At 45.8% G+C, this 27,560-nt stretch overlaps 1 protein-coding gene across 2 annotated transcripts in view; it reads left to right on the forward strand.

Moving 5' to 3' along the window:
• Positions 1-3,514: 3,514 nt before the first annotated feature.
• Positions 3,515-27,560, forward strand: part of Dchs2 (dachsous cadherin-related 2) — a 246,083-nt gene continuing 222,037 nt past the window's right edge. For both annotated transcript variants that reach the window (XM_021247863.2, XM_021247864.2), the window contains exon 1: positions 3,515-5,854. In XM_021247863.2, the coding sequence (XP_021103522.1) occupies positions 3,917-5,854 (1,938 nt within the window). In that variant the 5' untranslated portion in view covers positions 3,515-3,916. The remainder of the gene's footprint in view (positions 5,855-27,560) is intronic.

The following is a 27,560-nucleotide window of genomic DNA, read 5'->3' on the forward strand; positions in this document are numbered from 1 at the left end:
TGTGAAAGCCCGGGGCTCAATCCCCAGTACTATGAAAAAAAAATCACGGAGAAAATAAATGACAAGTTGAGAGTTCAGTAAATGTGTAGGCAGTGAAGACCACGGATACTGGAACAAACTTCCTAGGTTCAGTATGTACTACCTGTGTGACTGGTCATATTGCATGCAGTATTTCTGAACCTGTTTCCTCATCTGCAACATGAGGATCACAATGATACTTCCTTAAAGGGTTCACACGAGGTGGTTTGAACACTGCACTGAGCAGTTAGTAACTGTGATGGTTAATGGGTTAACCATTAGACACCTGGGGGATTAATACAGAACATTTCTGGGTGTCCAGGTGGGCATGACCGTGAGGACTCTATCTGTTCCCTGGCCCCTTCTCTTCCAGTTGTCTTTGCTTCCTGAAGCACTTTTCATCAGGTCCTTCCGCCACCATGTTTCTTCTTTGGAGCCAGCTAACCATGGACCCAAACCTCTGAAACCACGAAACAAAAAGAAACCTTTTTTCCTTTAAGTTCTCCCCCACCCCAGTACTGGCAATTGATCTCTGAACTACACCATTGGCTCTTTTTTTTATTTTGAGACAGTCTTCCTATGTCTCTGAGTTGCCCAGGTTGGCTTTGAACTTGTGATCCTCCTGCCTGAGTGTGTCAGGATGCTGCGATTACAGGCGCGTGCCACCACATCAAGCTTCCTTTCCGTTGTTCAGGTCAGGTATTTTGTCCCATGATGGAACCCTGACGAATATAGTACTATTTACTTAACTGAACTATTTACCTAACCAGAGAGCTGAGGGTTGGCTAGAGCCTGGGAGAAGGCTATTTTGGAGAAGCACGTAGCCCCATGTGAAGATCTGCTCTGAGCCTTCCTGTCCACAGTAGTTTCATTCGAGACTGTGGGGATTTCACATCTTGTTTCTTCGCACACAGGAGTCAGACACTACTGAGAACCCTGAAACAGTTCACCTCTGAAATACTTCATCACACAAAGTAACAGAAGTACTATTTACCAAATGCTGTCAATTCACATACATAGTCTCACTGAAGGCTCATGATATCCTCAGAAATTAGATATATCACCTCCAATTTAAAGAAGGAAATGGGAACTTAATGAAATTTGAGTGATTTGCCTCAAATCAAACATATTATAAAGATTGCCCAGCTTTAAAGCCAAAGTTACTGCCAGTTACATAATGACATTTTGCTCCAAAGGGTAAGATGCTGATCTGTTTCTTGTGGGGTTTTGGTGCCTACATTATCAAAAATTACTTTTCACGCACATATCTCTTTTACTTTACAAAACTGATCAATTCTGGAGTGCTGCTCCGGGCAATCACTGTAGGGCGCTGTGAACTGGGCAGGAGACTTTACACTGAACATGCTTGAATTACAAAGCCAAGGGGCCTGGGGAAGAAACATGTTTAGAGGGCCTGGCTTTCCCTCTGTTTCTAGACAACACCACTGTTTACGAAGAATGTGTTAGTGAGAGGTACAGAAAAAGATTCTGCTTTTCGTTTGTTTAGACTCCAGTAAACATTTGATAGCAACAGTTTCCAACGGAAGTTGAAAAAGCACAAAAATAAGTTCAAGAAGGCCCGCAGGAGGATGAATGTGAGCAAGGTCACTGTGATGCAATTCATGACAGCGAAGGATGTCATGGCCAGTGAATTCTCAGGGAAGGCTTCAGACTGCTTCTTTAACAGACTTCTTTATCGGCCTCCACGTCATCTGCCATCCATCATCTGAAAGGTCAACACAGAGAACAGAGGCATATTCTGTACTAGGACAGAGCAGTGCTGACGTCCACAAAGAGGACTGAGATCGGAATGACTGAGTACAAAGACAAACAGGGAAGTTAGACTGTCAGGTACTGTGAGGTACCATGGCTGAAATACAGCCTGAGGTGATGGGTTTGTGACGGAGGAGCCATTGAGCTAGGTGGTCAGGCACGATTTCTGAACAGCAGGCATCTGAGCCAGAGTGTTGTGGTGTCAGAGATCTAACCCCAAGCCTAACCCCTAACCCAGAACCAGGCAGGAAAACTCTAACAGGTCCGATACCAAGTCAGACCCTGGAGAGACAGCAGGGCTGGCTCTGCAGAGGAGCATGTGACAGGCTCAGCAGCTGCACAGGACACATTCTTTGTAAACAAGATTTAGTCTATGAACAAATGGAGAGTCAGGCAGCTCAAACTTCTACTTTCCCGTGGGTTCTTTGGCTTTATAATTCAAGCAAGTGTAATGTGCTTTAGGAAGGTGTCTGAATGACTATTCAAGAATAATGGAATTATACTGCAGGTTCTGAGCAGAGGTAAGATGACCTCAGCTAGCTTTAAAAATGTCAGTCAAGATGCTCGGTGGGGAACTGCTTATCAAGGGGCAGAAGCAGGGGCCAGGAGACTCCTTAGGTGAGATTAGAGCGGCCAGGGGAAAAGGCTGAAGACTCCCCCCAAATCTCCTAATGGCTAAGGGGACTTCACTGGTAAAGGAAGTTGAATTTATTTTAATAATGACTCCATTTGCATGCAACACATCTGCTACAAAGTAAATTGTTTCATTATTATTTTGTCAGAGGTAGAGAGCGCATTGCTAGGGATTAGAAATTACAGACACGACACTGACTATAAAAACGCACTTACTGGTGTGCCAAAGATCACTATGGAGGGCTTCTGGTCCTCCCTCAAGAGGAGAACAGTATTCTAGGAAACTAATGCTTCCCTCTGGCCGAAATGCAAAATTGCAGAAATCATTTGCCAAATACAGCCGGCCATTCTTAGGAGGGCTGAAACGCCGTCCTCGAGCTAAGCATACTTTATGAGAGGCCATTTATCAGTTTCTACCAACGATTACACATAACTGAAGGGACACCTGCGACCACGGCGCCTGACCGGCATTTTCTTTGGGCTCCGCCAGACGCTAGTTTGCAAAGTGGGCCAGCGGCGGCCCTGGTTGCAAACTTTGTCGCTTGGGGGCCGCTTTGAGGGTGGCGGAGGGGGCGGGGCCGGGCCGCTCAGTCTTTCTGTCCCCAGCCCGGCAGCGCAAAACCTCCTGGAAACGTCGTCACGGCGCTGGACACACGAGGAAAGTTCACAAGCCCAGTCGCTGTCCGCATTCCCGGTGGCAGAGGACAGGGACAGGCTCACAGGTCGCCAGTGGAGCGCGGCATAAGGGGCGCAGTCGGCGGCTTGTGCGCGGCGGACTCCCCGGCCGTCTAGGCGGTTTTTCCAAGTTCCGCCTTCCCCTCCTCTGCAGCCATCCCGGCCCCAGCTGTTGCTGGGCGTCCGACCCCATCTGTCCTTCTGCTGGGGCTGGGTCAAATTTGGCTCCCCAAAGTGATCCGGACCCCACCTTCTCCGTCCAGCCAGGGCGCGCGTCAGGCCTGCCCGAGCGGCCGGCGGGAGGCAGAGGCGGAGGAGCACGCTGCGCGGGCCGCCCGCCCCCGCCGCTCCCGGCCGCCCCCGAGGCCTCTCTGCTCCTCTCCGCCCTGCGCTGCGCTCGGCCCCGCCCCGCCCCGCCCCGCCCCGCTCATCCCGCGCTCTCCCTCTGCGCGCTCCGAATAATTTCCTCCTTTGGCAGAAGAAATAATGCACCTGACTTCAGCAGGGGAAACAGCCAGCCGAGCAGAACAAGGACCAGATGTAGAGGAATAAGGGAGCGAAGAGATGAGGCTCCGTCTTAAGATATGCAGGGGCTGAAGAGGTGGCCGGCGCGGCGGAGGCGGCGACAGCTCCCGGCCGCCCGCCGAGCTGCACGCCGAGGCCGCGCCAGTTGCAGACGCGGCCCGGGAGCGCCGGGTCTGCTGGCTTCTTGGCCAAAGTCTTTGCTCCCCGGACTCGGACTCTGAAGAGGCTCCGGGTCTGTCGCAATCCCACCGCCAGCTGGCAGCTGCCCGGAGGCCTCCCGGGAGCAGGCGGGATGCGCGCCGGGCGTCAGCAGCCGGGGGCCCCCGTCCCCGAGCGCCAACCGCGCCCCTGCGGGCCGGGGTCGCCCCGCGGGCGCCCCCTGCTCGGGCTCCTCGTGCACGCGTGGCTGTGGGCGGCCTCGGGCTCGTCTGCGCAGGTGCTGAGCCTCAGCCTCTCCGTGGACGAGGGGCTCCCGCCCGACACGCTGGTCGGGGACATTCGCGCCGGGCTGCCCGCGCCACAGCAGGAGGCGGGCGGCTTCTTCCTGTCCGAGGACTCGGACGACTTCCACGTGCATCCCGACACCGGCGTCATCCGCACGGCGCGGCGCCTGGACCGCGAGCGGCGCGACCACTACAGCTTCGTGGCCGCGACGCTGCTGGGCGCCGTGGTGCAGGTGGAGATCCGCGTGAACGACGTGAACGACCACTCGCCGCGCTTTCCCCGCGACGCGCTGCAGCTGGACGTCTCGGAGCTCAGCCCGCCCGGCACCGCCTTCCGCCTGCCGGGGGCGCAGGACCCGGACGCTGGGCTGTTCGGCACCCAGGGTTACAGTTTGCTGCCCCCTCCCGACCGGCACGACGACCCGGCTGGGCCCTTCTTCCAGTTGCGCTACGGGACCCCGGGGCCGCCGCCGTCCGCCCTGGAGCCGCTGGACTTGGTGCTGCTGCGGCGCCTGGACCGGGAGGCGGCGGCGACGCACGAGCTGCACGTCGAGGCGTGGGACGGCGGCAGCCCGCGGCGCACCGGCCGCCTGCTGGTGCGGCTGCGCGTGCTGGACGAGAACGACAACCCGCCGGTCTTCGAGCGGCCCGAGTACCGCGCCGCCGTGCGCGAGGACGCCCCGCCGGGCGCCGAGGTGTGCCGCGTGCGAGCCACCGACCGCGACCTGGGGCCCAACGGCCTCGTGCGCTACAGCCTCCGCGCCCGGCCCGGGGCGGGGGCGGGCGGTGAGGCTCCGGGCGGCGCGGCCTTCTTTGAGGTGGAGGAGCTGAGCGGCGCGGTGCGGGTGCGGAGACCACTGGACCGCGAGGCGCGGGCCTGGCACCAGCTGCTGGTGGAGGCTCGCGACGGAGGCGCCGAGCCCGAGGTCGCCACGGTGCGCGTGTCTGTGGCTGTGCTGGACGTGAACGATAACCGGCCCGCCATCCACCTGCTCTTCCTCACGGAGGGGGGCGCGGCCCGAGTCTCCGAGGGCTCAGGACCTGGGGACTATGTGGCTCGCGTCTCGGTGTCCGACGCGGACAGTGACCCGGAGAGGGCAGAGGAGGCCCCTGGGGCACTTGGCGTGGGCCCTGGCGGCGGGAGCATCTCGCTGGCCCTGGAGGGCGGGGAGGGCGCCTTTGCACTGCGGCCCGGGGGTCCCCCGGGGGTGTTTTTCCTCTGCGTCGAGGGCCCCCTGGACAGAGAAAGCCGTGAGCTGTATGAGTTGCGCTTAGTGGCCACCGATACGGGATTCCCACCCCTGAGCACCCAGGAGACGCTGCTGCTTCGTGTCTCCGACCTGAATGACCAGCCACCGGTCTTCAGCCAGGAGCACTACCGGGCCTCCGTGTCCGAGGCCGCAGCCCCCGGCACCACGGTGACGTGGGTCAGCGCCTCCGACGCCGACGAGCCTGGCACTGACCACGCCCGGCTGCGCTACGCTCTTGACCAGTCCTCGGCTCTCTGCAGCTCCGAGGCTTTGCGGCCTGGTGCAGAATGTGGGCCAGCTTTCACCATCGATCCTGAGAGCGGGGCGATCAGCACCGTCCGGACTCTGGATAGAGAGGCCCAGGAGGCCCTGGAACTCAGGGTGGTGGCCCAGGACCTCGGAGAGCCGCCCCTCTTTGCCACCTGCCTGGTGAGCGTCACCGTGGCTGACGTGAATGACAATGAGCCCATCTTCTGGAGGCAGGTGTACAATGTCACCTTGGCAGAGCACACCCCGGTGGGACACTGCTTTCTCCAGGTGAGTGCTTTCAGACCTGTCGGGCAACGGCAAGGCCTGAGAAGAGATGGAGGGTGTGAGTCTGCTTAGGAAAATGGTGGTCTGGATGCTTGTGCCCTGGCTGAAAAAGCAGGGGCCACAGAGATGAATGCACTGGTCCCTGCCCAGCCTTTCAACCAGGGTCTTGGATCATGCATGGTCTCAAAGTCCTTTCTCACTCCCGTGACGCTTGCATCTTCATTTTGCTTGTGGAAGCCCAGTTGATTTAATGCTGGATGTGTGTACTCCGATTTACTTGGAATGAATCACCCACTGTAACCCTTTAGTGCAGTAGGCAATGTTTTGATACTTTTCAGCGCCTTCATACGGTGTCCCAGGGCGTAAGGCTGTCCTCATCAATGGAGTTTTCAAAAGACCAACTGTCTGGCTTTCAAAAGTGGAATTGTTTTTTTTTTGAGTACCGGGGATCGAACGCAGGTCCTTGAGCTTGTGCAGCAGGCGGCGAAACCACTGAGCTAAATCCCCAGCCTGGAATTATTTTGAGTAGCCATCTCCTTACATGTTTTCATATCTTCTTTAGAAACTTGGAAAGGTTGGTTGGAGGTCTCAAATCACTGTAGTCAACGTCCTTTGTGTGCTGAGAGCTGCCAGGGATGCATCAAGGGCTCTGAGGAGCAGTGGGGCTCAATCATCCTTTATAAAATGGGGTTCTACCCCTTACCTTTTGATTTGGGGTGTTGCCTTCTAGAGTCCTCCGATCTCTCCTTGCCAATTGGAGCGTTGTGTTTTGCTAGCCAGCCCTCTTTATTGCTTCCAGTTTTCTATTTAGTACTTGATGTCAGATGAACAGATTTCCAAGACTGATGTACTTATTCCAAGACAACTTGAGTAAGTAAGTAGAAGCTACCTGCTAATGGGAGTAGGAAGCTCTAAACTAGTTTTGTTAGCTCTCAGCCTGGGCTGTTGCAGACCTCTCCTGAAGACTTTCTGGTTCTCAGTTGTGGGCTGAAGCCTTAGTTTTATAAATCATGTGTCAAGTAATAACCTTTAGATAAATGAAGTGTTACTGTATTGTGAAAATAGCTTTCATGGTTGCTTCCAATTTTTTGTCCTTCGGGTATATGGATAACGGTAATCTGTATGCTTTTCTCTGGTGTGACTGGCAACTCTCAGTTGCTAGATTATTAAAAGGTGGCTTGAAAATTAATTAATGCTTGCTGCTGGACAGATAAAGCCATGAATATCGTGATTAACACTATCCAAGTGTGTCTATTAACACTATCTCAAGCAGTGTCTCGTGTGATGGGACACTGGTGGATGACTAGGTGGCTGGTCATCCTCCATTTAAGAAGGAGCCAGGCCTGGGAGTGACTGATATTTCCACCAACATCAAACTTGCCAGAGCCCAGCTACATGACCTTAGGGGTCCTGCAAGGGAGGCTGAGATGTGGAAAGGAGCCTGTGGACGCCCAGTGACCCAGGATGGTTTCTGCCACGGATTTTTTTTTTTTTTCTGCCATGGATTTTTGACAAAGAAGTCATAATAGATGAGTGGTCCCATGAGCTGATTTCCAAGGTTTATTCCACCTAGAAGCCCCTAAAGATCTTGATATGAGTAGGGTATAACCTGGATCCATCTGAAGGAAAATTATAGAAGGGATTAACTGTGACTGTTTGTTATTACCTGTCTTCAGATGTGTTTCAGAAATTGTGAGATGGCTCTGCCGTGAAGTGTGAGTTTACCCTATTATGACTTGGTCTGTGGTAGGCCCATTATACTGAGGTAAACTTGGTATACACGTGCTTCCGGAAGCTGACAGAACCTGTCCAGGTTGCCAGGTATTGCTGCAGATGGCACTAAATCACACTGATTAGAATTTCGGGACATTCCAGGGATCCAGCCTCTTGGGACTGGCAGAAGGTGCTCTTTCTCTGGGCCCTGGTGGCCTCTCCACAGCAGCTGTAGGAACTTTCCACCTCCAGGACCCCTGATCTGATTCTGCCCCTTAGTTTCCAGATGAGGTTCAAAGGAGTGTTTTCTTGGTCATTCTCTCACTCATTGTTTGTATTACTTTGCAAAAGCTAACTTCCTCACTCAGTCTTTGGATTTCATAGTCTCTTCTTTCTTCCAAGGTTCTGTATAATTACATTGTATAGATTCTTTGTAACTGTTGTCTTTTCTTTTTTTTTTTTTTAGTGTATGTGCTGCTGAAGCGAGCACCTTGTATTTGATTTTGTTTTATTTTATTGGTACCTTTTAGATGTATTATATAATGACATTCATCATTGGGAATTTACACCTTTACATAATCTCTCTTGGTTCTTATTTTTCCCCCTTCCCCTGCCCTCCCTTCAACCCCTCCATCCCTCCCTATTCACAAAGACTTTGATTCCATTTTGTTCATTTTCTCATATTAATTCCATTCCTTTCTTTCCTTTCCTTTCCCCTCCCCCTCCCACTTCCCTTCCCCTTTTGCCCCTTTTCTTCCTATTTCACATTGTCTATTACACCTATTAGTCCTTATTTACACTTTCAGTTTTTCACACCAGAGAAACTATTCAGTATTTACACATGTGTGTCTTATTTATTTCACTTAAGAGTATGGCCTCAATGTGCATCCATTTAGCTATACATGTCTCTAATTTCTCTTTTTTTTCTTGGTACTGGGGATCGAACTCAGGTCCTTGTGCTTGTGTAGCAGGAGGCGAAACCACTGAGCTAAATCCCCGACTTCTAATTTCTTATTTTTTATGGCTGAGTAGTATTCCATTTTATTAAAAAAAACACATTTTCTTTATCCAGTCTCCAATTAAAGGGCACTTGGGCTGCTTCCAAGCTTTAGCTATTACAAATTGTGCTGCCATAAACATGGGTGCACATTTATCACTGTGGTATGATTGTTTTAATTCTTTAGGGAAGATACCCAGCAGGAGAATAGCTGGGTCAAACAGGACTTCCAGTCCTAGTTCTTTGAGGTATCTCCATACTGATGTCCACAGTGGCTGCACCAGTCTGCACTCCCACCAGCAGTGGAGCAGGGTTCCTCTTTCCCCACAGCCCCGCCAGCATTTGTTAATGGTTGATTTCATGTTAGCAGCCATTCTTTCTGGTGTGAGGTGGAATCTCAGTGTTGTTTTCATTTGCATCTCTCAAATGACTTGTTGAATATTTTTTCATATGTTTATTTGCTATTTCTACTTCTTTGTGTGAGAAATGTCTCTTCATTTCAGATGCCCATTTTCGGATTGGGTCTTTAAATTTGGGAGGTCTGATTTTTTTAAGTTCTTTATAAATTCGAGATAGTAGACCTTTGTCTGAGGAACAGCAGGTGAAGATGTTTTCCCACATTGTGGGTTGTCTCTTCACACTGCTGGTGGTTTCTCTTGCTGTGCAGACGCATTTTAGTGAGAAGAGATCCCACTTGTTGATTGTTTGTGCTAGTTCATGGGCAACTGAGGTTTTGTGCATAAAATCTTTTCCTACACCGATCTCTTCAAGAGTTCTACCTAACCTCTGTTCCAACTGGTTCAGAGTTTCTATTTTAATATTTAGATCTTTAATGCATTTTGATTTTAGTTGAGTGCATGGTGAGAGATATAGGTCTGGTTTTAATCTTTGACAAGTTGAAACCCAATTTTTCCAGCACCGTTTATTAAAGAGGCTATCTTTTCTCCACTGAGGGTGCTTGGCTCCTTTGTCAAAGATGAGGTGGCTGAGTGTGTCTGGAGTTGTTTCTGCATCTTCTAATCTGTTCCACTGGTCCTCAGATCTGCTTCTCTGCCAGTGCCATGTTGTTTTTATCACAGTAGCTTTGTAGTATAGTTTCAAGTTGGGAGTTGTGATACCGCCTGCCATGTCTCTGTTACCTAGAATTGGTTTTGCTTTTCTGGGTCTCTTCTTGTTCCAAATGGAAGTTTTGGATTGTTTTCTCAAGGTCCATGAAGTATGCTGCTGGGAATTCAATTGGGATTGCATTGAATCTGTATAGCAGCTTTGGAAGTATGGCCATTTTCACTATGTTGATTCTTCCTACCCAGGAGCAGGGGATGTCTTTCCATTTTCTGGTGTCTTCTCCAGTCTCTCTTTTCAGAGTGCTATAGTTTTCAGAGAAGAGGTCTTTGATTTCTTTCATTAGGTTGATTCCTAGGTATTTCAGTTTTTTGGATGCTATTGTGAAAGGAATTGTTTGCCCTGTTTCTCTCTCAGTGAGTCTGTTGTTCGTGTAGAGGAAAGCTGTTAATTTTTGTGTATTGACCTTGTATCCAGCTACACTACTGAATTTGGTTATTAAGTCTAGAAGGCTTTTGGTGGCATTCTTGGGGTCTTCTAGATAGAGTATCATGTCATCTGCAAATCAGGACAATTTGACTTCTTCATTTCCTATCTTTATTCCTTTTATTTCTTTCTCTTGTCTAATTGCCGTGGCTAATGTTTCCAAAACTGTATTGAACAAGACTGGTGATAGTGGACATCCTTGTCTTGTTCCTGATTTTAGTGTGAAGGATTTCAGTTTTTGACCATTTAGTATGATATTGACTGTTGGTTTTTCATAGATGGCTTTTATCAGATTGAAGTAGAGACCATCTATTCCAATTTTTTGTAGTGTTTTTATCATAAATGCATGTTGGATTTTGTCAAACGCTTTTTCTGCATCTATGGAGATGATCACATGGTTTTTTCCCTCGGCTCTATTGATATAGTGTATTACATTGATTGATTTGCGTGTGTTGAACCATCCCTGCATCCCTGGGATGAATCCCACTTGGTCAGGGTGTATGATCTTCTTGATGATTTTCTGCATTCTATTTGCCAGTATCTTATTAAGGATATTTGCATCTGTGTTCATTAATGAAATTGGCCTATAGTTCTCTTTTTTAGTTGGGTCTTTCTCTCCTTTGGAGATCAAGGTGACACTTGCTTCCAGGAATGAATTCAGGAGTATTGCTTCCCTTTCAATTTCATTGAAGAGTTTAGAGAGTAGTGGGAGTAGTTCCTCTCTAAATGTCTTGTAGAATTCAACAGTGAAGCCATCAGGACCCGGGCTTTTCTTGGTTGGTAAGTTTTTAATTATGTTATCAATTTCATTGGTTGATATTGTTTAGAATTTTTTGGTCTTCTTCGTTCAGCTTTGGTAATTCATACGTATCTAGGAATCTGTCTGTTTCTTCTTTGTTTTCCATCTTATTGGCATATACATTCTGGAAGTAGGTATTGATGATCCTCTGGATTTCTGCTGGGTCTGTTATAATTTCACCCTTTTCATTCCTAATTGCATGGATTTGGGCCTTTTCTTTCCTTTTTCTGATAAGGTTGTCAATTTTGTTTATTCTTTCGAAGAACCAACTCTTGGCTTCATTAATTTTTTTGTGTCTTTCTCTTAGTCTCCATTGTATTGACTTCTCCTCTGATCTTTATAATTTCCTCCCTTGTATGAGCTTTGGGTTTGTCCTGCTCTTCTTTTTCTAGAAGCTTGAGGTTCAGCATCATGTTGTTTAATTGGGCTCGCTCTGTTTTCCCAATGTGAATATTCACTGCTATGAATTTCCCTCATAAGACTGCTTTCATTGTGTTCCATAGATTCCGATATGTTGTATTGTCAGTGTCGTTTAATTGAAGGAACTCTGATTTCTTTTTTATTTTCCTCTGTGACCCATTGGTTATTCAGAAGTGTGTTGTTCAATTTCCATGTGTTTATGTAATTTTTTAAGTTTCTTTTGCTATTGATCTCCAATTTCATTGCACTGTGGTCAGATAATATACAGGGGATAACTTCATTTCCTTTGCACTTACTTAAACATGTTCTGTGAGTGAGTATGTGGTCTATTTTGGAGAACGACCCATGTGCAGCTGAAAAGAATGTGTATTCTGATTTTGTGGGATGGAACACTCTGTAGATGTCTGTTAAGTTCATTTGTTCAAGAGTTCAATTGAGTCCTAGCATTTCATTACTTATTTTTTGTCTAGTTGATCTATCTGTTTGTGACAGTGGGGTATTGACATCCCCTGCTACTATTTTTTTTTTTTTTTGGTACTGGGGATCGAACTCCCCTGCTACTATTGTATTAGTGCATATATGACTTTTCACGTCTGTTAGTATTTGATTTATATAGTTGGGTTCACTAGTGTTTGGTGCATATGTATTTATGATTGTCATCTCTTCTTGTTGGATTGTTCCCTTTACAAGGATGTAGTGTCCTTCTTTGTCTTTCTTAATCAATGTTGGTTTGAAATCCACTTGATCTGCAAAGAGGATAGCTACTCCTGCTTTTTATCGGGTTCCTGTCACATAGAGTATTGTTTTCCACCCTTTAACTTTCAGTCTATGAGTTTCTTTTTGAAGTAAGTGTGTTTCTTGTATGCAGCATATTGTTGGATCTTGCTTCTTGACCCATTCTGCCAGTCTGTTTCTTTTGATGGTGAATTGAGACCATTAACATTGATGGTTATAACTGGTACGTATTGACTTATCATTGTCACGACTTTTTCTTTTTGTTGGATTCTTCCCCTTTACATTTCATTTCTTGTCGCCCCTGATGGATTCATTCTGCTGTGCTTCCTGGGGTTGTTATCCTCATTGTATTTTCCTAGGATATTGTCTAAAATTTTTTGGAGTGCTGGTTTGGTATTCATGAAGTTCCTAAGGTGCTCTTTGTCATGAAAGTATCTTATTTCTCCATCCATTTTGAAAGATAGTTTTTCAGGGTACATCAATCTGGGTTGGAGGCTGTTTTCTTTTAGGGCTTGGAATATGTCACTCCAAGCTCTTCTTGCCTTGAGGGTTTGCATTGAGAAGTCTGCTATGATTCTGATGGGCTTTCATTTGTATGTGATTTGTTTCTTTTCTCTAACTGCTTGTAGAACTTTGTTCTTCTGTTGGGTTTCTGGAATCTTAACAATTATAAGCCTATGTGTAGATTTTTTTTTTAATCAAGGCTACTTGGAGTCTTATATGCCTCACTTATCTGTATGTCAAGTTCTTTTCCCCTGCTTGGGAAGTTTTCTGCCATTACTTCAGTGAACAGTTTTTTTTATGTCATCTGTACACTGTCCTGTTTCTTCTTTGAGTCCAATCAGTCTTATGTTATTCTTCTTTGCATCATCTAGCAGCTGCTGGATTGATTTCTCTTGGTCCCTTACAATTTTGAAGCAATTTTTCTTTTCCTGGTCACTAATTGCAATCTTATCTTCTATATCTGAGATTCTGTCCTCACATTGGCTCATTCTGCTGCGTAAACTTTCAGTGGAGTTTTTAATCTCCTGGAAATCTGTTTGCATCTGTTTTATGGATTCTGTTTGTTTCTTATGTTGGGATTCCATCATGTTCCTCAGATCCTTTGTAGATCATGTCTTGTCCTATGAGCCCAATCTCTGCTGTGATCTGAGAAAGTGTTTCTGATTTCATTTTTTCCAGATCCTCTTTTTTTTGCCAGTTCAGGGAACCCAGGTGGTTGAGTATCAGAGTGTTCCATCTCATTTTCCTTTGGGGTTGTTGTAGGTGATCTGGAAGTCTGGTTTTGAGACTTGTTTATGTGTCTTCTCATTTCGGGGTGGGGGGTGCTGTTGGCACCCACGCGGCTCACTTCCTCCACGCTGGGACCTGTGGAATGGCAGCCCGGAAGCCCCTTCCTCTGCTCTGGGAGCTGTGGAATGGCAGCGGGGAAGCCTCTTTCTCTGTGCTGGCTCTAGAAGGTACTTTTAGTTCATAGAGGTTTCAGTCCATAATCACCTGGCTCCAAGGCAGGATGGCTTGGTAGAGGGTGATTTGGTGGCCAGAATGTAGCAAAGCAACTATAATTGTGCCTTTTCTCTTGAACTCTTATCAATTTTCTCTTTTGCCCTCATATCTACTCCAGTATCTTCTGTCAAAATTAATAACAAAATGAAAAACAATAGGAAAAAATTGTTTTTAGTTTTCCTGGAAAAGAACAATACCGTATCATCTAATCTTTAAAAAAGCCCTGGTGGTGCACCATTACTGCTTTCTCTTCCTCTCCAGTCTTTTTGGGGTTGTTTCACTCTTACTGCTGTCCTAGTTCTTTCCCCGCTTCCTCTCCTCAGGAAACCCTTATATTCTCCTGACCAGGCTGGAACTTTCCAAAGATTTTTAAATATGAGGGAACATAGGGAATTAACCCAGAGTATGAGAACCACTTGCAGCCTGGAATAAGTGACCTGCAGCCCCTAAAGGTTTCTGTGGTTTTGGCTGTGGTTTGTATAAGTATCTCCCAGAGTCACATATTGCTGACTTGGTTCCCAAGCTGGGCACTCTTGGGAGACGGAGGAACTTTTAATAAGAGTAGGGCTCAGAAGAGGTCTTTGGGTCACTGGGGGTGCACCTCGGAAGGGGATGGTTGGACCCACTTCCTGGCCATGAAATGCATGACTTTTCTCTGGCATACACTCTAACCATGAGATGTTGCCCCAGACCTAAAGCAACATGGACTGAAATCTCCAAAACTGAGCCCAACAAACCTCTCCTCATTGTCAGTTTCTTACCTCAGGTGTTTGTTATAGTAAAGGAAAGCTGACTAACATAGCTTTGACGGGAGCCATTCTGGATTTCTTTTTTTTGGGTTTTAAAATGAATTTTATTGGTACATTTAGGTACACAGTATAGTGATATTCATCATTGGAAATTTGCACCTTTACATAGTCTCTCTTGGTTGTTATTTTTCACCCTTGCCCAGCCCTCCCTTCAACCCCTCCATTCCTCCCTATTTACAAAGATTTTGTTCCTATTTTTCCATTTTCTCGTATTAATCCCATTCCGTTCTATCCTTTCCCCTAGCCCTCCCACTTCCTTCCCCTTTGCCCCTTTTCTTCCTATTTCACATTACCTGTTATACCTTTTAGTCCTTGTTTACACTTTCAGTTTCTCATACTAGAGAAACTGTTCGGCATTCACACACTGGATTTCTTAATTCCTGCTGTCTACCTGCTGCAGCGTGGAAAGCCCCCTCTGTTCTGAACAGCCTTTCTTTCGCTTAGTGCTTTCGAGGTCTGGGTAGAGAGGGATTTCCAGCCTGCAGACACTCAGGGTTCCTCTCCCGGTTCTGTGTCTGGCCCGAGAGAGCCCCTTTTCCTCAAATTATAGCCCAAAAGGCTGACTTCACCATGGAGAGGAGACTTCCAGCTTCCAGGGGTATGAGCTCTGTCTTCAGCAGCAAGCAGAGTGAGCAAGGATGGAGCCCGTGGTCTCCTGTCATCTGTGAATCCCCTCTGTCAGCTTTCCTGCAGGAATGACTGCCAACCTCCGTTTGCTGACCGCTCCTTTTGCCCTGTTCTGACCTTAGTTTCAAACTCCAAGGGCTGCCCTTGGTCAAACGCTATTGCTCTGCCTGAAGCCTTTTGGACTGTTGTCCACACCTCTTTCCCAGAGGCATCTCCTGCCCTGCCTTTGTCTCGTCCTGTTTGTCCCCCCTCCCTTGCCAGTTCCTCTTTTTCCTTTTGTGCCACCACTCAGTGTGGCAGAGGCTTTTCTGCAGCTTCTGCTTCCTCTCACGTTCCTTCTTTCTCTACTCTTATATGGTCGCAGAATTTCTTTTCTCTTTCTCTTCTTTTTCCTCCCTCCCTTCCTTCCTTTCTTCCTTTTTCTTATTTTACATCTCCAAGGTCAAACTCCCTTCAGATTAACATTTATCTGTCTGATATGCGTCTCTGCCTGAATGTATTTTGGCATCACAAATCGAGTATTTCCCAGTTTGAGTTTATTCCCCTTCTACTGTTCTCTTTCCCTCCCTTCTTCCATTTTTTCCTTCATCCTTCACCCTCCCTCCCTCTCTCTTGCCCTTCCTTTCCCCTGTTCAGGCATCTCCTTTTTGGAACTTCTGTTTTTGTTAATGTATTCTTTCATTAGATGTGTTTGTACATTTGGCCATGTCTGTGTGTATGTATTTGCTGTGTGGGGTGGTTGGGTTTTGCATTGTTGAAAACTGCATGAGTAAAGAGCAAGACACTGCCCTGCTTCAATCCATTCAGGAAAAAGCTGGTGTTGAGATTCCAGACTGGGGCTGTGGAGAGCATCCTGGCCATGAACGTTCGCCCACTCTTGTGGCCTGACTTTGAGGAGCCCGTGGGATGTGTCAGAGGTGGCACGTGTGGAAAGACAAGAAAGAGACAGGAAGGCCTGATTCCCACTGTGTGCCGTCAGCTGGAAAGAGCAAACTGTCTTCTGTCTGATTTGTGTTGTCTTCTGGGATTGTTCCCATTGCTTATAACTCTCTTAGCCTTTAGTAAAGATGGTTTTCCTATTGTTTGTTTGTTTGTTTATTGGTACTGGGGATTGAACTTGGGACCTTGCACTTGTGAGGCAGGCTCCAGAACCACAGAGCTAAATTCTCAGCCCTCTTCCTATTTTTTAAATTTTTTCTGCCTAGGGATGGAACCCAGGCATTTATACTGCGCTACACTCCCCAGTCACCCACACTCCCTTTTTATGAGATGGGTCTTGATAAGTTTCTCAGGCTGAGCCTGAAATTGTGATCCACAGGCCTCAGCCTCCCAGGTAGCTGAGATTACAGGGGTCTGCCACCTCACTTGGTTTCAGAAAAGTTTCTCTAACTATGTTAGCTCTTAGTCACTCTCTGAGGATAAAAATGGAGAACCCAAAATGCCTCCTAGGTGGTAGTAGCATTAAAGGGAAGGGTTGTCAACGTTAGTCAAAGTGACCAGGCAGGGCTGATAGTGATGGTGACAGAACCAGCAAGCAGTGAGGCTCCATGGCTCTAGGAAAGCGTGGTGCAGTTGTCCCCGAAGCCCTCCTACTGCAGCTGGGGCCTTAGGAGGCTTTCCTGAGGAAGAAGGTGCTTCCTACAGTCTTAGTGACGACGCTTTGGTGATCTCCAAATTTGACCGTGGTTGACAAGGCCTCATCATCTGTGTACCTGTCCCTTCTTTAATACCCATTGTCATCACCCTGGCTCTGTCCCTCACCACTTTTTGCCTACCATTGCCTGTTCTTCGAGCTGGGAGCTTGCAGCATGGCCCAGAGGCCACTCACTGTCGCTGGGCTTTTGTTGCTCTGTCCAGCCCTCTGTGTTCTTTGTGTTGTGACAGTTGTTCCCTTTGTTAGTTACAATAATGGGTTGTGAGGACCGTGGGGTGAAATTTACTGGCCCCTGAGTCTTCTGTAGTTCCTGGTGTCTTTAATCTCATAAACTAGAGTATCAGTGACTTTGTTGACTTGTATTAGAGCAAGAAAAGCAAAAAGGTCACACAATAAGGATTGCAACTAGTAAAGGTTTTTACTTTTTGGCTTTTGCATTTTTATTTCCTCAGTATATTTTATCATTGATTCTTTGGCGTTTTCTGCATTGCATTGCCCCTCCTATATCTTCTGTCTCCCTCATGTTGGCCCTGATACACTCTTGTGCTTACCTGTGCATACTTATATGTACACACTAACTTGCCATTTATGTAAACATGGTACCTGTGTGTGCTGGTTTTGTCCAGGCTCCTTTAAGTGCCCCTAACCTCTCCACGCTTATGTACTGAAGCAGGTGTCATTTCCATTCGGTCCTTTGCTTCTGTGTCCAGGACATGTCTGGGTCACCTGCTGACTGTCACCTTGCCTGGTCATCTGGCCTTCCTGGCTTAAAGCCTTAGCTCCAGTATGCCCTATAGTTGCCCATGGCTCTGTTTGAGGACCTGTCTGAGACACTCTAGATAAACTCAGATTTTGACATCCTCCTCTCCTTTACTCCACCCAGCTACTGCCCTAGACCAGTCAGCTGGCTCACTTCTTTTTCCTGCTTGAGGAACACAGTGAGGTAGTATTTGGGTGTGTAATAGTAGGAAGGGTATAACTGAGAACTCACGGGGAATATTGCTGGCACTGACAAAATACGACCTTGCCTAGTTCTTGATTCTAGAATTAAAGATTAGTGACATTCCATGGTAGTGTCCATAGCTCTGAAGATTGCAGGCAGGCACCATGAAGTGACAATGATATGGGCTGTGGGGTTAGGGTGCTTGGGTCTGAATCTCAGCCCCACCGCTTCCTGGTCATGTGGCCCTGGGCCGTGTCTCAGTTTCCTCATCTCTAAAGCAAGGATAGCAATGGTACCCGCTGGGTAGAATTGTTTTATGGCTAATGGATTAGGATACATATGTTTACAACAATGCTTGGCATATAGTAAATGTTCAATGCGTGTCATGTACTACTGGATTATTGTGAATTAGAATTCTGTGAATGATGAAACTTTTCAGAAAATCAAAAAGGAATCTATTTTGTCTGATACAGTAAAAACTAGGACTGATTAAAACCAATGTTTCAAATAAATAGCGTCTTGCACTGGAAGATGGAAAATGGAGCGGGGGTAAGTTTAAATTGGGTTTTAGGGTTTTAGTTAGATGCCTCTGTTTTTGGCCTTGGGAGCTGAAGACTGTTGCTGCTGACTGTGTGCAGCATCTTCTTACCACTTTACCCCACCTGCCTTTAGGAAGGTCGTGATTCTCTGACAAAAGAACAGCAGCAGCAGAGCCCTGCGCGTCTCTTGGAGGGACTGAGTGGTGATACAAGTTGCAGAGAAGGGCTTGGCAGGTTGCTATCCACCAACGTCAAACCTAGTGCTGCGCTGAGCCCTTACTGGAGTGCCGGCTATGGTTCTGGGCTGTTAGGGGCACGGAGTGTGATTTTGTCCACCAGCTGCAGCTCTGGGGCATCTGATATTGACGCAGCAGGGAATGAGTGAGCTTTATTTAGGGTCAGAAACCCCGAGTCCAGCCCTGACCCCACCCTTGCTGTCTCTGTTAACAGCTCCTCATCCCTAAAATGGAGTTAACTCAGATGACACATGGAGTGAATGCTGGAGGTGATCAGTACTCCTAGGTGGAGAACGGTAGGTGTAAGGCTAGGGGACTTGGAGTAGGAAGGTTTCCTTTCTTCAGTAGATTAGGGGTCTCTGTTAAGAAATAGACATTTTTAACTGCAGTCTGTCATGCATTTCAGACTAACTACAGACCCGTGTGTGTGTAAACATGCAGTGTATCTTCAGGTATGAATTTTGGAAAACCGTGATCAGGAAGATTTCTTTCTTTGGGGATCGAAATCTGACAAAAAATTAATTTTACGAGTAACCACATGCCAGAATTCCACTAGTGGGTCCCTCACCTCGTAAATTATAGATGAAAATTGAGCAACAGTAGGAGTAATTTATAGTTTGATAGCCCGTTAGGGAAATTTTGTTGGAACCTTTCTACAAATGCCAGGTTATATGAATCTTACTGAATTAAAACTTCCACACACACAGAAGATGTGCTGGGTGGTGAAATTAGATCAGGTGAACAACCGTCACCAGTATGAATTAAGTCAACTACTGTTTAGACCCTAGGGAGAGATGGACTGGAATCATCGTGGTTTACATGGTTCCCGTGTTGAAGTCATGAGAGGTGGTTTGGAGGACAGGGAGAAGGCAGCCCACAAAGGACTCGCTGTATTTGATCAGTCGTCTGGCTCTTATTCTTATGGAAGCTACTGGGAGATTCGAAATTCTGACCAGAGATTAACATGAGTAAGGTAAGTTTTCTATTGAGTTGAAGAGTAAAGAGAAAGCAAGGAAAACAGGCACAAGAGCCCCGAGGGTGTTGTCAAGACACAACTTCAGGGATGAAGGAGGGGGTGGGAGTGAAGTGCCACAGAAGGCATGCACTTGGGGCCACTTCCACGCGAGAACTGGGGCAGCTGGATGAGGTGTGAGGGGAAAATGGAGAAGGAGCAAAAGATTGTGCTGGATCCTCAGTCTGGGTTGGTGGGAGGAAGAGGAAAGGCTGAGGAGAGCACTGCAGAAGAAAGGTGCTCCCCCCGTGAAGGTGTCGGTCTGTGGAGCATGGATCAGCGACCGGTAGCTGAGGAGACAGCTGTGGTTGTGACAGCGATGGTGAGGAGGTGCGGGCCGAGGGCGCTGCCTGGGAGAAGGACCTGATCCCTCCTATGGTGTTGGGGGCCGTCTCTGTGATGCCGAAGCTGTTGGCTTGGTCCCCTAAGCCGTGTGGGCCACAGCCCAGAGACATGGCTGGTGCCTTCCCGTGTGTGGTGCACGCTGCTTCTGAGGCCTCCAGCATGCTCTTCCACCTCCGGGCCTTGAGGACACCTAGTCTGGCTCTGGGGGTCCCTACCTCCTTCCTGTTTCCTGTAGCTTTAGGCAGTCCCCGTGTATGCTGAGGTCACTGAGGGTCTTACGGCCGTTTGGTTTCCAGCATAGCTCTTGTCCTGCAGGCGATCTGTCCTGTCCCCTCACTTGGTCCAGGTTTGATGTCTTACAGGTTTGCTTCTACTCTAAGAACTCCATTGCTTAAGAACAGGGGTTTTTGGGTAACTTGGAGTCATCTAGAAACTGCTCTGCTCCTGAGATCTCAGCTCGTATGCCAGCTTCCTCCCTGCCTTCCAGCTTTCCTGCCTTCCAGCTTTCTCAGGTTTTGATTTGATTAGATTTACTTTTTGCATCTAGATTTTATCTTGGCCTCTTACTCTTCGTATCTTCTTGCTTCAGTTTCTTCTCTGTCCAGCCAGGACTCCTTGAGTCATCAGATCAACGCTGGCTCTTCCATGCCTTTGTGTGTCACTGACAGTGGATCAGTCTAGCCAGATTCTAGAGGTGACTCACCCTCACCCACCCAGCGGTGGAAGACAGCTGGAGTAACTCCAAGCGCGTGGAATCAGCTGGGCTGTCAACTCTTTTGGGTGATTTTGTTGTGTTCACCTTAGCATCTCTCACAACTTCATTATCTGTGAGCATCTTACCTTGTCCCCCTTCCTCTTTACAGCTCATTGTGCTTTCTACTCAGTAGAGCCCAGAAGGTGAAAGTATGCTTTCATTTTTTCCGTACAGACCCCTCTGTCTGCACCATCCAGTTCCAAGGCACTAAGTGATTCTTCTCCGTCCAAGTCAAACCTGTCTATCCACGCTGCACATCATACTTCTGCCATCTTCTCTGACAGCGCTGCTTCAGGACACCTTTATTCTCTGTCTTTGAACTCTACCTCTACATTAGTTTCTTTTGCTTAGCATGTAATGTGCTGCTACCATTGTTGGAAGTAACCACAAATTGGCTCTGAGGGCGTCCTGTTCTTGTTTGCCCCATGACCTTCCATGGTGCCCTCCTGCCTGATGTCAATCTCTGCCTGGGCCTTTCCCAGTCCACGCTGCTGTCCTGCTCAGGGTCTGGTGTCTCCTGATGATTGACTTGGCATCCTGCCTCATGTTTGAGCACAAGTGGTCTTCTTTTGCATCTGTCAATATCAAGAAGTTGTGAAGAAAAGGTAACTGCTAGAGTGTAAGAAATGACTTGTAGGAATCATTATTCCTCATTTCTTAATACTGCATCCTATAGTTGATGGAACCCAATAATCTATAGGTTTCATATCAGGAGAGATATTTGAATCAGTTAAGATAGCATAGCCAATGAATAGATGAAAATGTCTTAGTTTTGATTATTATTTATGTAACCTTGCTGCTTTTACTGCTTATTTGTTTTTTCTTTACTTAGTGGTATTGGGGATTGAATCCCAGCCTTTGTACTGTTCCACCCCCAGCTGTATTCCCCGCTCCTTTTTTTTTTTCTGACAAAGGGCCTTATTAAGTCACTAAGTTGTCCAGGCTGGGCTTGAACTTGTAATCCTCTTGCATCACAAGAATGTTGAGATAATAGGTGTGTACCTCTGTGTCTCTGACAACTGTTTACTTTACTTATAGTGAATAGCTTTTGGGCATACTAACCCTGCCCCGTTTATGCAGTAGGACACCGTGTCTTCCTTAAGAATTCTGCTTTGAGTTTTCTTTGCAAAAGCCAGGACTGTTAACTGCATTTTAGGTTTTACCACTTTCCCATAAACATGCAGATCTCAGAGAGCCCACTGATGAAGTGTGGGGAACTCTTTGATAGAGAGGATGGAAGAGGTTTTCTACTTCTTATTGTTTCCAGGCATCCTTGCTCTGGACGGTAGAGCAATGTAGTAGGTGAAAGCTTGTACCGTGGGGCCAAAGAGATGTGGATTTAAACTTCCAGTCTCTCGATTAGTAGCTTGACCTGGAGCAAATTCACCAATTTTGTGAACTTCAGTTTTCTCATCCATAAAATAGGGATGACAGTAGTAGGATGTAACTCACAGGCTTACTGTGGGGATTAAACACAGTGATACAAATCCAGTGCATGGGCAGTGACGGACACCTGGCGAGCTCCTGAGACGCTGTGTCTCCGTGTGGGTCGTCACTTTGATTAAACCAGGGAGCTGAGAGAGAGAGGGTAAAAGGGAGAGATGTCAGTTTCTTGTAAAAATCCCGATGGCCAGTCATGTTAAGTGATGTGAGGCAGAATATGAACCCTCCATGACGGTCTAGAAAAAGCCACAGTTAATTAAAATCAAAGGATTCTGTTCCCAGTTTAGTTAAGTTCTTGTAAGTGCCTTGGTAAGTTATGAAACTTGTGAGCCTAGAGGAGACCTTGGCCCTCCCAGTTTAAAGTAAACTAGGACGGCACAGCAGCGAGTTCTCTGGGGCCTTCCGCAGTACAGCTCAGGTTAGGGTTGACTGTCCAGGGCATCTGTCTACTTGGGCACTGCTCTGGTCTTCATGGTCTTTCCTGGTCTTTCCTAAGAAAGAGGCATCAGCAGGGTTATAGCTCTGTGTCACCTGAGACGGAAGTGAGCCAAGCAAAGGAGAAAACCGCTGGCTTCCCGTGATCATGATCAACTGTGTTTTCCTATTTAAAAATTGTTTTGAGATCTTCCCATTCTGGGGTGGATGTGGGGTCAAAGGAGGAGACATTGATGTGCTCATAGCTGAACGTGACGTCTGAAGGTGAGGCTTGGTCAGAGGAGCTGGGTCGCCGGAGCCCTGGCCTGGCAGGGCCTGTCTGCCTCTGCCTTGATCTCTCTCCCTGCCTCCCTCCACCATGCCCTGGGCGGTTTCTCCTCTCCCAGGCCCCTGTGCCATGCTGCCCTGCCTTGGACTGAACCCTCTACAAACTGTAAGCTGAAATAAAAGTAACTAGGGCTGGGGATTTAGCTCAGTGGTTCTGCTGCCTGCCTCGCAAGCGCAAGGTCCTGAGTTCGATCCCCGGCATCAGAAAAAAAAAAAAGCTAATGAAATAAAAGTAACTAAAACATACAGTATCTTTAGTAGTGTCCTGCAGCTAACACTTTAATAAATGCTAATTCAGGCATGGAGCTGCAGAAACTTACTAACAGAAGAAAAAAGATATCAGTTGAAACTTCTTTATCTTTAAATAAAGCTGAAGAGCACAAATCACTTCTTAAAGTCTTTTACGTATTAAAATAGGGAATATAAATATTGTAATTGAAATATTAATGTAAGATATTTTCCAGTTATATTTTTATGTATTGTATATCCATGTGATAGTTTTACATTTCTTGGGCAATCAAGTCAATTATTTGTGCTTATTTTATAGAAATTAGATCCTGTGTTTTCTGTCATAAATGATTGTAGTAATTTTTAATTGTTCAGTATTTGTTGTGATAACATTGTTAGTTTAGTTGATAGAAATTCCTCAGACATGATGATACCATCCACTTGATAATTTGGGACAAGGTATTATAGCACAAGGCAAGAAAGAATGATAAAATATAGCTTTATTTTTATAAGGCTAGCAAAGAAGAAAGAACAGAATAGAACTTGAGGCAGTTTCTGAAGTTACTTGATTACTGATGAGAATTAATCTAAAAGTTCTCTTCAATACAAGGGACTGTCCTTTAAAAATCCCGTTTAGATTATTCTGGGCCGGGGATTTAGCTTGGTGGTTCTGCTGCCTGCCTCGCAAGCAAGGACCCCAGTTTGATCCCCGGTACCAAAAAAAAAAAAAAAAAGATTCTTCTGAAATTCGCTCCATCTTCCATTAAAGCACTATGGAGAATGAACCATTGTTATGGATATGTTTTGAAGAGATTAAATCTTATTTTTAGACTTACTGTAAATGGGCTATTTGATTTTTAACAGTTGTCTAGCTAGAAGCTTCTGTTGTATGTGCCTCAGATTTCTACATTTGGAAAGAGAGGAAGTTAGTGTTTATACAGAGGTTGACTAGTTTCTAAGGATGTCTGTTCTGCAAGAACCAACTTAGGAGGTAAAGAGCCGTCTAAGCACATGCACTGTTTACTCTCCTTTGAAGTGTAGATTATTTTAAGTATGAACTGTTAAAATAATACAAAGGCTGTTCTGTTACATTATACGCAAACAAGAACACAACATTTCAGTGCTGACTGAACTCGTCTTACAGTTTTTCGTGTCCCTTTTCTTGGGTGGAATCTCTCTGTCATGCCTATGTCTACTCTGCTTCCATTGCTGCTCTCAGCGTCCAAAGAAAAGAGGAGAGGCAGCAGGAGGGACAATGTATAAATTAATGCTTGATGGTGCTCAAGATGATTTGCTTGCTTTCATTACACATATAAATTCTGTGTTTATTGCAGTATGCTTTTCTTGCTACAAAGGGAACTTAGTTGGTTATCTCAAATATTGAATCAGTCCATTTTAAAAGAAAGATAATTTTTATCTGCAGTTTTACTCCTTACATAGAGGAGGACAGCTGTGCTCCAAACTGAATTTATCGTGTCTTAAGGCTATTTTATTTTTACTTCTCTAATATTTGGAGTTATTCTAATATCCCAAGTTTAGTTACTACTTTTGTTTATAATTTATGAACATAACTTTTTAAGTGGGAAAGTTAAACTTATTCCATATTATCAATTAGGAGTCTAAAGGCTGCTTTTTCTTTACCTTCAACTTTTTTCTGATTCATTCTTTGTTTTCTGCTTCTGAGATTCCCAGATACACATAACACATACCTAGACCTTTGGATCTGGGGCCCTGAGGTTTTGTTTAAGTTTTCTTTTCAATAATTTTTCTTTATATTTTTCCAATCAGGTTTGTACTGCTTTATTTTCAAGCTCCCCAGCATGTTCCTTATCACCATTCTGCTCTTAAGTTCATCAGACAAATCTTATTTTTCATTTATAAAATTTCTGCTTCTTCCTCTTTTATAGCTTTTGCTTCTCTGCTGACTTTCCCTATCTTTTCATTTATTATAAGAGTGTCTTCCTTTACTTCACATAGCTATAATAGCCGCTTGAATTCTTTTCCTATTAATTCTAACATTTGGTTTGTGCTAGAGCTGGCCTCTTTTTTGTCCTGTAAATATAGCACACTTTAGAGCAGTGATGGCGAACCTTTTAGAGAGCAGTGCCCAAACTGCAACCCAGAACCCACTTATTTATCGCAAAGTGCCAACACTGCAGTTAAACCTGAATCCTGAGGTTGTAGTTTAGAAGAAACAACTCATACATTAATATTTTTTGTCTTAAAAGAAAAACGAATAGCACGTGTGCCGTAGGTTTGCCAGCACTGTTTTAGAGTAATGCATATATTAAATAATTCTGCATTATATTCTGGACACATTTTGCATATTATATCATGGAGACTCTGGATTCTTTTGTATTCTGAGTAGTTTTATATTTTATATTTTGGCGAGAAAGTAACTAGGATGTAGTCATACTACAAAACGACTCTCAGGTACCAGTGCAAATCTTATTTCAGTTCTATTTATTCTTAACTCAGCTGTTTGAAATCTAGTCCTTGTTGGGTGTTAGGTGTTAGGGATTGTAATGTGGAAACGTGGGTAGTTTATATAAAGAATTTGGGACTCACCTAGCGGGATTCTTCTCCCTATTTGGCATTTCCTCCTCACCCTCCAGTGGCTAGAGTAGCACTGAACTCCCTCTCGTATTTCTTCAGTCCAGGGAGACTGTGTTTGTCTTGTTGCTTCAGGTCCGCTGCAGGGTGCCTTGGGTAATGCTCACCCTCAAGTTAACAGCCAGACACACAAGCAAAAACAAAAGAGGGAGGAAGAAAGTCTTCAAAAACTAGGAAACTCAAGCCGTTCCTCCAGTTTTTGACTGCAAAAATGGCTGCTTTTAATCAGCCCCTAAAGGCTTCTGTTTATTTTTTCTCTATTTTTTTTCCAAGTTTATAGGCATTACACGTAGGAGGTTTTGGTAGGTGTGTACTTGGTCATACTGGAAACAGAACTCTTGCTTTTTCCTTAAATTTCAATTTTAATTCAGTGGGTTCAGATGATTAAGAGTTCATAGTAAGGAATTTTACTCTATCTGTAATATACGACTGTGGAATGTTATTCTATAATGTATTAAGTCATTGGATGGCAGTGGTCTGTACATGAGTTCAGTGGTTTTTTTGACTATCATTACTATGATTGTAGTAAATGCTTACAGTTTAAAATCTTACATTTCAGTTTCAAGCAGGGACAACAGATAATTTCATGTATCTATAAATACATGTATTTACAATGCATTATAATTCTAGAATTCTGGGTAACTGATAATCCTTCATGAAAAAGCGTAAATAGAAACCGAATCCATGAGTTAGCTGGCAGTGTATCCCAGTGTAAGTAGACTGTGTAGGCAAATTTTCAGTATGACCCATTTGAGGAAAATTCGTTCTTAGCAAGCCCTGTCCCAATGCAAAGAACCATCTAAAGATTGTTAAATGTCATCAAGACTAATATGCCACAGAAACTTTCATCTAAGTAAAAATTCATTTTGCTCTTTCTCTTTTTGCGAGTCAAGACTCTGAGCCCCCAAACATCTTCCAACTGTCTCTGAGTACGTTGTTCTTCCGTCACATATCAGACAGGATCTGACATTTCCTTCGATAATCACTTTCTCTCAAAATTATCTGTAACTCAGACCTTATTATGTTACTCTTGCTTCAAACTTTTCATGGTTTTGCATTGTTGTAAGATTAAGTTCGAAATCCTCTGCTAGACCATTCTATGTCCATCTCTGTCCTTCTTTGAAGGGACTCTTCTCTGCCCCTCTACACTCATGAAGGCACTGTGCTCTTTTTCACCTCTGGCTTTTGCTCTGGCTTATTTTCTGAATGTGAGTGTGCTTCCAAAATTTGTATGGTGGACCCCTAAGCCCCATGGATGGTATCTGGACGTGAGGCTTTGGGGAAGTGTTTTGGTTTTGATGAAGTCTTGAGGGTGGGATTGGTGTCCTTAGAAGAAGAGGAAGAATGCAGAGTTTGATCTTTTTCCACTACTTTTGCTGTCTGCAGACCAGGAAGAGGACCCTCATGTTAGCGCCTTGGTCTTGGACTTCATTCTCCAGAACTGTGAGATGTGTATACTGTGTATGCCACCAGTCTGTGGTATTTTGTTGTGACAGCCTGTATCAGTCACTTTCCTGTTGGTTGGGGCAGAATACCTAAGATTTGCAAGCTGAAGGAGAGGAGGAGAGGTTGATTTGGCTCTCTGTTTGGGAGGATTCAGTCCATGGTCAGTTGGCTTGCAGGCAGAATGGGCATGGTGGAAAGGCCTGGCAGAAGAGGGCCGCTCATATGATGGCGGTCAGAAAGCAGAGCGAGAAGCAAGGAGCCAGGGAACAATCAAGTACATCCTTCAGGTAACTGCCTTGTCTGACTAGGCAACGCCTCTGAACAGCACCCTCAGCCCCTGAGCTCCCCAGTGGACTAATCTGCTAATGGGTACAGTGGCCCCATGATCCAAAACCTTTTGAAACCTTCACCTCTGAAGACATGAGACTTTGGGGGAAGATTTTAGGTCTAAACCATAGCAGCCTAAACTTCCTAAGACCCTCTGGTTCTTGCCTTTCTGTGGAAAGTTAAAAAGTTCTTGCTAACTCTGACTTGTTTAAAAGAGTCACTCCTTTAGGAAGCCTTTCTAGACCATCTAAGC

This window comes from Heterocephalus glaber, unplaced genomic scaffold, assembly GCF_053883595.1.
Source record: "Heterocephalus glaber isolate CG9 unplaced genomic scaffold, H.glaber_assembly_v1.0 deba00000613, whole genome shotgun sequence".
NCBI classification, from domain to species: domain Eukaryota; kingdom Metazoa; phylum Chordata; class Mammalia; order Rodentia; family Bathyergidae; genus Heterocephalus; species Heterocephalus glaber.